The 12,673-nt window shown below is 41.9% G+C and overlaps 1 protein-coding gene across 1 annotated transcript in view; it reads left to right on the forward strand.

Annotated features, from left to right (window-relative positions):
• Window positions 1–11,923, forward strand: part of DCAF13 (DDB1 and CUL4 associated factor 13) — a 46,716-nt gene extending 34,793 nt beyond the window's left edge. The window contains exons 10-11 of the mRNA XM_006028524.3: window positions 9,840–10,003; window positions 10,922–11,923. Of these exons, the coding sequence (XP_006028586.1) occupies window positions 9,840–10,003; window positions 10,922–11,009 (252 nt within the window). The 3' untranslated portion in view covers window positions 11,010–11,923. The remainder of the gene's footprint in view (window positions 1–9,839; window positions 10,004–10,921) is intronic.
• Window positions 11,924–12,673: the final 750 nt, after the last annotated feature.

Below are 12,673 nucleotides of genomic sequence, written 5' to 3' on the forward strand. Positions count from 1 at the left end.
AGCCAATCAGTGTTGCCCTAGGCAGTGCTGACATCTTTCACCAGGCAGAGTAAAGGAGTCTGTGGAACATCCTGAAATGTGTGTACAGCGCTTCCCCTGGCCGCACAGTGTCAGTACTGCAAGCTCTCCACTCAAGGGCCTGAGTGTTTGAATGTGTGTACACATGACTCTGGGTAAATTTCTTTACCAGGAGAACAAACCTGGAAGAATTCTACTAAATTATTTGAATGTGTTTATGCAGTTGAGCTGGGAGTAGGAGTAGTCCTGGGTTCCAGTCTCTACTGTCAACACTGTTTTATGATTTTTTTTAAATTCAATAACTCAATGCAAAATACCTAAGCAGTCCTGCAATACAAAACTTGGGCATTACTTCTTCTACTTTTCTGTCTTGTTTTATACAAGACTCAGTGTTCTCAGGGTATGTTTTGCTAGGCACATTCTGAATATATTTGATACAGCCCCTCTGGGGACTTAGGTGCAGAGACACCTAGTTAGTGAATCCCAAATAAGCTGAAGCATGGTAGGTGCTGAACTGCTTAGCTCAGTCCAGCCAAGCAGAATTCCAGCTGCCTAAGAAACTATATTAGTCAAAATTTAGGCACCTAAGGCAGGGGTTGGCAATGTTTTTCAGCAGCTGGCTGAAATAAACTAGCTTAGGTCAAAGGTGGGCCAGCACTAGGACCCAGTTGCTGCCATCATTGCTTTTCTGCTGCCAAGCTGCAATGCAGCATGGGTAAAGCATCCAGCCATGGCATGATGCAGTGTGGTATAAACTATGCCCCCTTGGCTCCATGAGCCTGATTCAGTGGCTCCGTGCTGATTCCTGACCTCTGACCTAAGGGATTAGGCACATATATTGTAGATAACTCTCTTGGGTTTAGGCAGAATTTAGACACCCAAGTGCTTCATAGCAGTGCTTCTCAAAGTGGTGGTCCGCGGACCTGTGGTGGTTCGCGAGCCACCGGTCGCCAGTCCGCAGCGAGTTGCCAGGAAAGAAAGAAATATAATTTCAGAAGCATAACACTGATATGTCAGAGCACCACAGTTCGTACGTTCCAACACTCCAGGTGACATCACGTTGTGCGAGGTGAGGAAAGAGAGAGAAACAGCCGGTTGCACATTTGTGTAGCGCTGTTGCATGCAGTTGCTGCCACCGGCTGAACCGGGCACTGGTCCCTGGCCCGCTGGGAAAAAAAATTGCCGGTCTGCCACATCAGTTAGTTTGAGAAGCACTGCTTTATAGGATCTGGGCCTTGGGCACTTTTTACGCTCATCTTTAGTCTAGCAGGTTGCCTGAGAGATTAAGGTAAATTCTGAAGATTGGACACACAATTAAATGCTAGCACAGATTCACAAATATCAAGGCTAATCACTAACAAGTGTAGTTGAAAGCTGTCTACCCCTGAACATTGTGCAGGGGTTTCTTTACGAAGGGCATTGCCAAGCCCTTCGGTCTTTACTCTTTAGTGCTCTTACGCTCTTTGCCCCAACACTGAATTCTGTGTAAAACACCTTGCCCAGATTATTTCTGTTGGGATTAGGCAGGTAATGTGCCTTTCATGATGGTATCAAAGCACTGTAATATGTTGATTTGGAGGTTATACATAGGTTTGATTGCTAAGTCAATGCGAGTTCTTTATTAATATAGATTTTGCGGGGGGTGTGTGTGTGTGTGTGTGTAACTTGACATGGTTTCAGGAAGCCCTGAAGTGTGGGGTACTATATAGTTGGTCCAGTAAAAAGGTATCACCCACAAAAATCCTTCCCTCTGTTTACAGGCATTTATGACAAATCGGAGCATAACATGATTTCCTATATGACTAAGTTCATAAGACTGTCTGCTTAATACATAAGAATATGCCATTTTATGTAATAACCAGAGATCATTGCTTTGCCCTTATATGATGTTGCAGCACTGATCCCCCTGTCCCAAAAAGGATACTGCAAAATTAGAGAGGGTTTTGAGAAAGACAACAACAAATATTTAAAAACATGGAAAAACTCCTGAAGAATTGAAATTGGGGATTATTTATCTCAGAATGGAGTTAAATAAGAGGGGATATGATGAATTGGGAGCTTCTGTTCTCCTTGTCTCATCATAACACACGAATAAGGGGACACTATAACTATAATGAGGCAATTTTTTTGCAAACAATATCTCACTGCCTCATGCTCCTTCTTCAGACTGAGTTTAGAAAGATTTAATGAAAGTTTGGAGACAACAGGTAACAAAGTTATAGGCTGGAACCCTCAGGGCAGAACCGATATCTCCCCTCTGCCTGCTACGAAGTTCTTGCATCTTTCTTTGTAGCATCTGAAGTTGGCCAGTGTCAGATCCAGGATACTAGACTAGATGGAACTGGTGTCTGTTCCTATATAGCAGTTCCTGTTAGGTGTTCAGCAGTAACTATTTACTAGGTTCAGTTTCCTGTAGCATTTGTCCTTCCTGCCTTTAGTGTGCCTATATTAGTGACAATAAAAACAGGAATGCTTGCATTTTTATAAATGTCCAGTCTTCCTGTAGCATCTTGCTAGAGTTCAGAAATGAACATTCAGTAATTCTGGAGAAAGTTCTGAAGTACTTGTTCTGAATACTTGGCTGTTTAGGTGGCTATATTTTTCTTAGGTGTCATTCTTTCTTGAATGACTCATCCCAAAACGATTGTGTTTTTTGTCACAACCCAAGGGTGTGATTTTTGTTTGTGTGCGCTTCGGCACTGCTGAATTATTTCCCGCACTTGTAGCTTTCTTTGCAGGGTGCATTTCTTCATTGCAACACAGAAATGCACGTTGCAAGGAGCTCCCGCTATTTGTATTCAGATTCGTGCCCCACTATTGGTCAGTTCTAAATTATTCCTACGTGGCGGCTAGTGATTGGCCTGCTAGCCGTATAAGAGGCTTGAGTGGTTTCTGCCCAAGTTGGAGATCTCCAGAGGAGAACCCTGCAAGGGGGGACTCCGTAAACATCTTGAGGAGAACTCTAGGTGCACTACGGAGCCTATCGGACCCAGCACGTGTACCTTAGAGCTGGCTATAGAGGTCTGATCAACCTCTGGCCTCTCCCCATCGCCGCCTGATCCCTCGACGTACCCTTCCCTGTGCGCAAATTTCCGCGGAGCCTAGCAAACTTCGTGTGAGTGAATCCAGAGCTCTACCCGGGGTTCGAGTCCTGCAGTTTTTTCTTCCCGTCGCCGAAACCCCATTGCGACGTACCCTTACGTTCTGCAGGTTTGAGTTTTTTGTTTTGTTTTGTAACTGCAACTCAAGCAAGTTTTCCTGCCTGCACCGCGACCATCTTTGGTGTAAGTAAAATAATCTTAAATCAACCACTAAGCGTCCGTGCCTAATTCTAGCGTGCCGCCTGTCTTCCCCGACCCGGCGTGTCTGGGCTGCTGGCCACAGCCCGCCGCACGGAAAAAGGGCCTCGGACTGCTCCTGGCCCGCACATTTTTAATAACACGACAGCATCTTTTTCTTAAGTGAGGTACTATGTTTTAAAGATTCATTTATTCTAAGGAGGGGTGGGTCCTTTCTTGTTTGCTTACTTCTGATAGCAAGTGTAGCAAGACTTTTACTTCTCATTTGGATCCCGGTTCCAGGTAAATTAGACTAAATGTGCTGTTGATGTGGTGGCTGGCCAATATTTGTCTCATAGGAAAGTTGTAGCACTGACTGCCCAGTTAGTCATCAGTTATGGCATGCATTTTAGCTTTGTTCTCTTAATATAATTGGCATTTCACTCATTACACAGAATCAGTGAAATAAACAAGATTCAAAGGCTGAAGGAGCCAGAGGCATGCTATGCCTGCAGTCTACTGACAATTGAATCAATATGATTCTGTGTTAGGACTCGAATTAAACTAAATTCAGTTGTTCAAGTCATAAGAGAGATTGGATTTTAAAAACAACTTTAGCACTCTGGTCTGTTCTAAAACAAATTGCACTTTTTATATAGTTGCTGGGAGAGAAGAAAAAAATAGCAAATTTTAATATAGGACTTTTAGTTCACAGTGTGCTTTGTTTACCCTACAATTATCCGTCAACCACTATATATACAGTCTGGAGTACCAAGAGTCAATTTTTTAATATGCCCAATGTACTAATATCTTAATCTGGAAGAGGCCTAGAAATTTAAGACCAACTACCTCTGGTTTACATGGGGAAATTAACTCTTTAAAAAAAAAAAAAAGTGTCTGGGAGAGAAATGGGAAATTTGCTTTTTTGTGAAGAGGTTTATTTTTCTGAACTGTAGTAGTAAGATGCACAGAACCTACACAAGAGCATCAAGGATCTGTGTGGCAGTTGGTATGTGCCGCCTTTTTTTCATGTCCTTGTGAAAAGGTATTTAGCAGAATTTGCAGATTCATTGGAATCTGACAGGCCGAACTATGAGCACTTCTGCTGTGATCTCAAACTTGTGACCTTTGGGTTGTCAACTGTACGCCTTAGCACCTGTGCCACCCCAGCCCTGACTTGACATGTTAAAACATTACAAAAATTCTGATCCAGCCCCCTGACATGGTAGTTCTTCTGTCACATGACAAAAACAGTGTCCGTATCTTTATCTTTGTGCGCTTTGGCATTTTTGTCTGTTTGGGAGCCCTTGGCTGTCAGGTGTTATGAGGGATCACTACGTGGAAGTGGCTCTTGTCGATTCCCACATATGGTTACCATTCTGCATATTGAGAAACAGGCCCAGATCTGCTTGTCACTCCTCCTTTAGAAGTAAAGAACTGACTGGGAAATAAAACAGAGTACAGAACAATTCAAAAATGCTTTTTAGTTGGGGAATGGCTTGTATTCTGGCAAGCATAAAGTATTGGTATGAAAAGAATCTTTAATATATATGGCATGTAGGGTTACTGCTTATCTGCACTATTCTGAAAAAGGCATGAAAAGAGCAAAAGCTCTTGACTTAAGTAACAGAAAAGAGTTGATGGGAAGTTCAGTTACAGCTCCTTGTATTCTGGTTTAGCAAACCACATTAGCAAGAGAGCATCAAGGCTGTCTAAATAATTGACTGTCCTTTCAATCTACTCTGAGCATTAAATTCCATTTTGTGACACAAGGCGTTTACATACGTAGTCCTGGGTGGTATAAATGGCATCATATTAGCTTAGGAGTGACTTCTATTCTTCTGGGGCTGAACTTGCTATAATTTGGGCTGCTGTTTAACATCCATATTTTCTTTACTGTTAGTGTTCTCAATTCAGATGTAGTAAGCTTTAAATTAAGTTGAAAGGTAACAATTGATGACAATTAGTAGCAATGCATATAAAAGGTTGCTTCATTAAGGCAAGAGGAAGTGTAGAAATAAAGACATGCTGCAGCCAGAAATATTTCCAGAATCTGTTAATATTTTATTAAATATTGCATTTGGGCTCTAGCTCCCCTAACCTAAAAGGAATAACCTGGACAGGTTAGATAGCGCTTGCCTCATGTTTTCCAGGCTGAGTTACAGCAGTTTCATTGCGTCCCCAGAATAGTGCTTTTTGAACAGATGTACAGTGCAAATGCAGACCTATTTAAAAGGACATATTTTTAGCTTCTTAGTTGTCCCCTTGCATCAAGGTTCCTTTGGAAAATGCTTACAAGGATATATTTTATAGAATGGAGAAAGCACCAGAAATGACTGGGTTCTGCCTCTCCCATTAAGGAAGACAGCGATAGGAAAGGGCTGACCTAGGACACACTTTGCCAGTACAGACAATATAGGTGCTACTTCTGTTTTCCCCTTGCTTTTCACTTCAGATCATTGCTCCCATTAAGTGGCACAATTAATCTCCATCCCTCCCTGCATTACTTCTCATGTTTTATCCCTTGTGCTCCCAGTTGCCATTGGCCTAAGGATCAGGATTCTTCTGGTGGTCAGTCATAACTTAAGGTTGTTCTACGTGACAGCATAACACTGCCCTTCTCTGATTTACCATTCATCAAGAGGGATGGGCGTTCTGTTTTGATGAAAACAGAGCCAAGACTTGTCAGGGACACTAGAATGCAAATCTTTTCCTTAATGGTTAGGAGGGTACGGGTTCATTATAAGCTCCCCAGGGCAGGGTCTTTTCACCCATAGTATTATATAAATTCTAATGATGTCTCAAAGTATGTTGGAGTATTTTAGTCTCTAAACACCATGGCCCCAGTCCAGGAAACCTGCTTTGCTTGAGTGGACCCCATGTTTGCATGAGGCATCATTGAAGTTAGTGGAATGTTGGGTGCTTGTATCCACCATTGCAGAACAGTTATTGGCAACAGGGCTTTCCCCTTTCTGTGCAATATCTTTCTTTCCTCTGGTATCTTAGGCCTTCAGCTTTGGTATTTAGACAGTAACTTTGACCCTTTGGCTTTCTTCACTTAGAGGATAATTCTGACTATAATAGGTGAGATCCCTTTTACATAGCATTTCCTACAGTTAAGTCCCAATGTAACTATCTTTATCAAAAGTATATAAAAGAACTTACAAAACTTGCAACAGACTTTGAAGTATCTCACTTTGCGTGTGTGTGTGTGTGTGTGTGTGTGTGTGTGTATTTTTTTTTTAAACAAGACATCCTGGATGCATCATAAATTAATTTACAGAATCACTTTTGTCTGCAAAATCAGCAAAGTTGTAATAAATCATCAGCAGTTTGTTCCTCTTAAATTAAAGAAAATCATTGCTTTTAATTAAAATAAAAGGTCTTTAATTTGGATTATGCTGGCAGTTTGCTACATAGCAGGAACACCGGGGATTTATTGACTGAAACAGCTATTTAGGCTGGCTCAATACAATGAACTTAACTACAAGGGGAATATATATATATTTTAACTGGTAAGGACTGCAGGATTTGCTTGCTTGTTGAAATTTAAGGGATTATGGCAGGTATTGAAAGGAAGAATTTCTTTTAGGGATTAGAAACCCTGGAAACAAAAATTCAGTGTATTTTTGTGCTTTGATATTTGAATACATATTCTATTCAAAGGATGGATAAATTGCAGCCACACTGACACCTATGTTTTTATAGTCCAAAAGAGAGAAACTTTTACCATGTTTTATTAATATAATTGAGGACTTGGAAGCAAGATGTTTCAGACCAAAAGAATGTCTGACACTGTAGCTGAAGTATCTCTTCAGAATATATTAAAATTTTAGTTGGGGAGGTTATATATTAAAGGTGACCTCCAAAAGGAGAAAGATTTATCCACGTGCCTTTAACCCTCCCCCCAAAAACCCTCAACAAAAGAATGTTTTCATAAAGTGGAAAGAAGGTCCAAAATCATTTGTTTAAAAATACATATGTGAATGGGAGTGCTTCTGTTTGTTCTCGCATATTAGAATTTCAGGTTTGGGCTGCCTTAGAAGGTCCTACAATAACTAAAGAATGACTGAAATTATGAACCAAGGAACTGAAATGTGTAATACGAGCAGTGTATATTATCCTTTTGTTCTTAATTTTTGCTACTGAAGTAGTTGCACTAATATAGGAGGCAAAAAGCTGCTGTCAAAATCTTTTGGAATGGACAAGGTTTCTAGTCAGAAATGGTTTTTTTCTGAGTGGGAAGCAAATAGAATACAAGAAAGTTGGGGATGGGAAGAGGGTATGTACAGCTTCGAGTTAGTTTGATAAGCTTGTGACTACTATGTGGATGTCGTATACTTAGACTTCAGGAAGGCTTTCGATACGGTATCCCACCCCATACTGGCGAACAAGTTAAGAGGCTGTGACTTGGATGACTACACAGTCCGGTGGGTGGCGAATTGGCTGGAAGGTTGCACCCAGAGAGTCGTGGTGGATGGGTCGGCTTCGACCTGGAAGGGCGTGGGCAGTGGGGTCCCGCAGGGCTCGGTCCTTGGACCAATTACTCTTTAATGTCTTCATCAGCGACTTGGACGAGGGAGTGAAATGTACTCTGTCCAAGTTTGCAGATGACACAAAGCTATGGGGAGAGGTGGACACACCAGAGGGCAGGGAACAGCTGCAAGCAGACCTGGACAGGTTAGACAAGTGGGCAGAAAACAACAGAATGCAGTTCAACAAGGAGAAATGCAAAGTGCTGCACCTAGGGAGGAAAAATGTCCAGCACACCTACAGCCTAGGGAATGACCTGCTGGGTGGCACTTAAGTGGAGTCCTAGTGGACTCCAAGATGAACGTGAGTCGGCAGTGTGACGAAGCCATCAGAGAAGCCAATGGCACTTTATCATGCATCAGCAGATGCATGACGAATAGGTCCAAGGAGGTGATACTTCCCCTCTATCGGGCGCTGGTCAGACCGCAGTTGGAGTACTGCGTGCAATTCTGGGCGCCGCAATTCAAGAGGGATGTGGATAACCTGGAGAGGGTCCAGAGAAGGGCCACTCGTATGGTTAAGGGCCTGCAGACCAAGCCGTACGAGGAGAGACTAGAGAAACTTGATCTTTTCAGCCTCCGCAAGAGAAGGTTGAGAGGCGACCTTGTGGCTGCCTATAAGTTCATCACGGGGGCACAGAAGGGAATTGGTGAGTATTTATTCACCAAGGCGCCCCCGGGGGTTACAAGAAATAATGGCCACAAGCTAGCAGAGAGCAGATTTAGATTGGACATTAGGAGGAACTTCTTCACAGTTTGAGTGGCCAAGGTCTGGAATGGGCTCCCAAGGGAGGTGGTGCTCTCCCCTACCCTGGGGGTCTTCAAGAGGAGGTTAGATAAGCATCTAGCTGGGGTCATCTAGACCCAGCACTTTCCTGCCTATGCGGGGGTTGGACTCGATGATCTATTGAGGTCCCTTCCGACCCTAACATCTATGAATCTATGGAGAGAAGGTATTTCTGATAAAGATTCAATATGCCCTGCCCTAGGAATGGCGGTGTGAAAGTGCACACAATACACAGATCTTCCAGCAAACCCACGAAGAACTGAACTTGACATTTCTGGTAGCTGTAGATCTGAATCAGCAGGGTATTTAAACCAAAGCCAAAAATTACCGGTCTTCCTTACACTGCCAGAAAAGGAAGCACTAAAGGGTCACAAGCTTCATTTAAGTAACATCCTCTGCATATTACCCAGAAAAGAGCGAGATCTCACTTCTAATGCTCAGTGCAAAAGAACTGTCAATGTTTGGGTTGTCTGTTTTAAAATTACAATAGTAATAGTTCTTGTAGCAATTTTAATTTGCCCTGTACTCTTTACACTAAAGTTTCATTTTATCTGCCTAATAAAAATTCAAACTCAATATGTGCAAAATGAACAATTCAAGACTTACATTTCTCATTTGTACATTGCAATTTCTAACAGACTGGTTTTGTTAAAATAGATGTAGATCCTGGTTGCACAGACCCAGTGAAGATACTATTTTGCCTTCAGAAGAAGCTATAAAAAGACATTTTCTTCAGAATATACATTGTTAAATGGAAAATTGGCTATGCATCTTTGTTTCATAGCAGAAGCTGATAACCAGCTGGTGCTAACACTCATTTGCAGTTTCATGTTCTTCTGCTTTGATATAAGATGCCAAATCCTATTCCCCAACCCACTTTAGAGCTACTAACAAGTTGGTAGTCTCCATTTCTTCTCCATTCTCTGGGGGTTTTTTTTGTTTTGTTTTGTTTTGGGGTTTTTTTTAAGTCCGCTACTTGAGAAATAAAATTAACTACCTGGGTAAAATTTAGAATATGGTGCCACTTTTGCATTTGAGCAGTGGAGTCACACAAAACATGTTAAGGATTGCTATTAATTAGCCTCAAAATCTCTGTTTTTTAGGGTGGGGGAAGGGGTGGGGAGGAGATTGTCAGAGGAAAGCCTGTAAGTTGTCTCCTGTATTCAGGTTTGTTTTGTAGCAGAAGTTATATCATCACAACTTTAACACATCTGTTTTCCACAGCTTGCCCCGCGAGAGAAAGCAGCTATGAATTACAACCAAAAGCTGAAGGAGAAGTTCCAACACCACCCCCAAATCAAGCGCATAGCTCGTCACCGTCACCTACCCAAAGCCATCTATAGCCAGGCCAAGGAGCAACGTATCATGAGGGAAGCTCGTCGGCGAAAGTAAGTTTCCTCTATGGTTGTGTTTGGTTTTTTCCCAGTTTATTTTAGTAAAACATGCTGTTACGATACTGACAATAATGCACGGGGCCTCAACAAGGGAGCAGCTCATGTTAAAAAAACAAAAACAAAACCTGATATGGATTTGGACAAACTAATATCAGTTATTGGATTAATCATCTTTAGTTTTGTGTGAAGTGCAGGGCAGCCTGCCAGGAGCAGCAACGGGGACCATGTTATTCCCCAAGCCCTCTGAGGAGTTGGAAAGAATATCAGATTGTGGGGAGAGGCCTCATTCCCTTCCCAAATCTTCTGTGGACTCCAATGATAGAAGGATTAGTCTTAATGTGGAGGCAGGATCACATTTCACTTTCTGAGGTGCCAGGCCCAGAATTTTTGTGAAAGACTTTTTCATTCCCATGAGGCATCTGTACAGCTACCCTAGGAGCAGTAGAAGGTGGAGTCCAAAACACCTGGGTTCCCTTTTCCATACCAATGGAAGAGGAAACGTTGGCATATGCACAGACAGAAAATAGAGGAGTGGGTGAGTCTGATCAGGTTTATTGTTACTCTGGTCCTGGTACCCTTCCTAGCCAAAGGACCCTCCACCCCACCCCTGGTGCTATAAATGTCTGCAGAAAGTCTTGTTTATAATTAAAAATAACCAACAAAACCCAGTGTTCCTGCTCAGAAGGTAGGGTCTGTTTAAAAATATGGACTTTTTCTAAGTTAGTGTAACAGATTTTCAAATTTTGAATGCAAATATTAATGAAAGTTAGCTGCTTTATTTATTTTTTACTCTGAAAACACTCATTTTTAGGAACTGTAGGATACTTGCAGTAGTGACTTAAGCAAAAATCTAGCATATCTGACCTTCTGATACTTGCCATTGGGTTTCATCTTTCTTTTGTCTATTTCCAGGGACTTGAACCGCCGTAAGCACAGCAAGCCAGGATCCTTGCCATTTGTGTCGGAGAAGAAAAAGCATGTTGTGGCTGTAGTGAAATAAACCTTTGCAGGTTTACAGCTTTGAATGTTAATTATTTTTACGTTTTAAAATAATCACATTTGTAAAATGGTTGGAGGCACCAGCTTTGATTGATGTGACTTCTAATGGATCACGTTTCTTCTTTATAGAGCCCCACAGGTTCTTAGGTTATTGTCCAATTTGGGAATTATAAGTGGCCCCTACACAGTCTTCTAGCCAAACATGCAGTTGGTATAAATATGCCTGGGGCAACCTGAATATTTTTTTGCGTAGTTTCACCCTCCTAATGCAGGTGGGAGTTTGCCCAGAGAGCAGTGCACCAGTGATGCTGACTCCACTTTTTCAGTTTTTTCTGTGGCAAATAAATTAGTATTTCCTCATCTTAGCCTTTAAAAACATGGCCTGCAATTTCTAACTTTGTATGAGAAAAACCATCTTCATTAGTTATCTTTTGTACAATAGGGACAGATTATGATTATGCTCAATGACAGTACATTGCACTGCAATGTGTTCTTTTTTTCCCCTTTGTTTATAAGGGATTCAACCAGACTGTCTCAGGCCAAGGACATAACAGGGTCTTGTTGTGTACAAACCCTTCTGTGGATATAGGACTTGTCAAAACCTAGGAGTCAGGATGTTGTGCTAATAGTAATAAAGGTGTTGAAAACATGTCTGTACTTTTCAAGCAAACTAAAACATCTTAAAATGATTTTTTGTGTATGTTTCATCAGGTCTTAGAAAACACTTCAGTTAATATTTATGGTAAACATCTTATTTATACATGTAAAGCTTTTTTGGATACAGCTTAAGTATCTTTTATTTCGTTGTTCCCTAACAACTATTTGAAAGATGCCTAGCTTCCGTTTTGGGGGCGGAGGTTCTGACTCTATAGAGGAATTTTGGGTAAGTATATTAATAAATATGAACAGCTTTAACCTAGTGTCCTCCTTAACTGCATGATGATGTTAAGAGAGAGTGGGCTGTGAGCAGTACCGTTTTAGGATAAGACAAACAGAGGTTCTGATCACCTCTGCTTTAAAATTATGGGTAAAGTTGTATCACTTAGTACCTCCAAAGTACCTCAGGTTTATTTTTAAAGTGACTTGAGCGCTTATGGCGAGATCCGAAAAAAACCCAAAAACTTGAGCACATGAGTCATCAGTGTGACAAAATCGTCAGCAAAGCTAACTGCTCTTTAACATGCATCAGCAGATGCATGACAAATAGATCCAAGGAGGTGATACTTCCCCTTTATGCGGCATTGATCAGACCGGAGTTGGAGTGCTGTGTCCAGTTTTGGGTGCCATACTTCAAGAAGGATGTTGATAGACTCGAGAGGGTCCAGAGGGGGGCCACTCATACGGTTAGGAGCTTACAGGACAAGCCCTGTGAGGAGAGACTGAGGGACTTAGACCTCTTCAGCCTCCGCAAGAGAAGGCTGAGAGGTGATCTTGTGACCGCCTACAAATTCATTAGGGGGATGCAGCAAGGGATCGGAGATGCTCTGTTCACCAGAGTGCCTCTTGGGGTAACAAGGAATAGTGGTCACATTCACGGAGATCAGATCTAGGCTAGACATCAGGAAAAACTTTTTCACGGTGAGGGTGGCCAAAACTTGGAATGGGCTTCCAAAGGAGGTGGTGCTCTCTCCTACCTTGGGGGTCTTTAAGAGAAGGCTAGATAGG

This window comes from Alligator sinensis, unplaced genomic scaffold (assembly GCF_000455745.1).
Source record: "Alligator sinensis unplaced genomic scaffold, ASM45574v1 scaffold1115_1, whole genome shotgun sequence".
NCBI classification, from domain to species: Eukaryota; Metazoa; Chordata; order Crocodylia; family Alligatoridae; genus Alligator; species Alligator sinensis.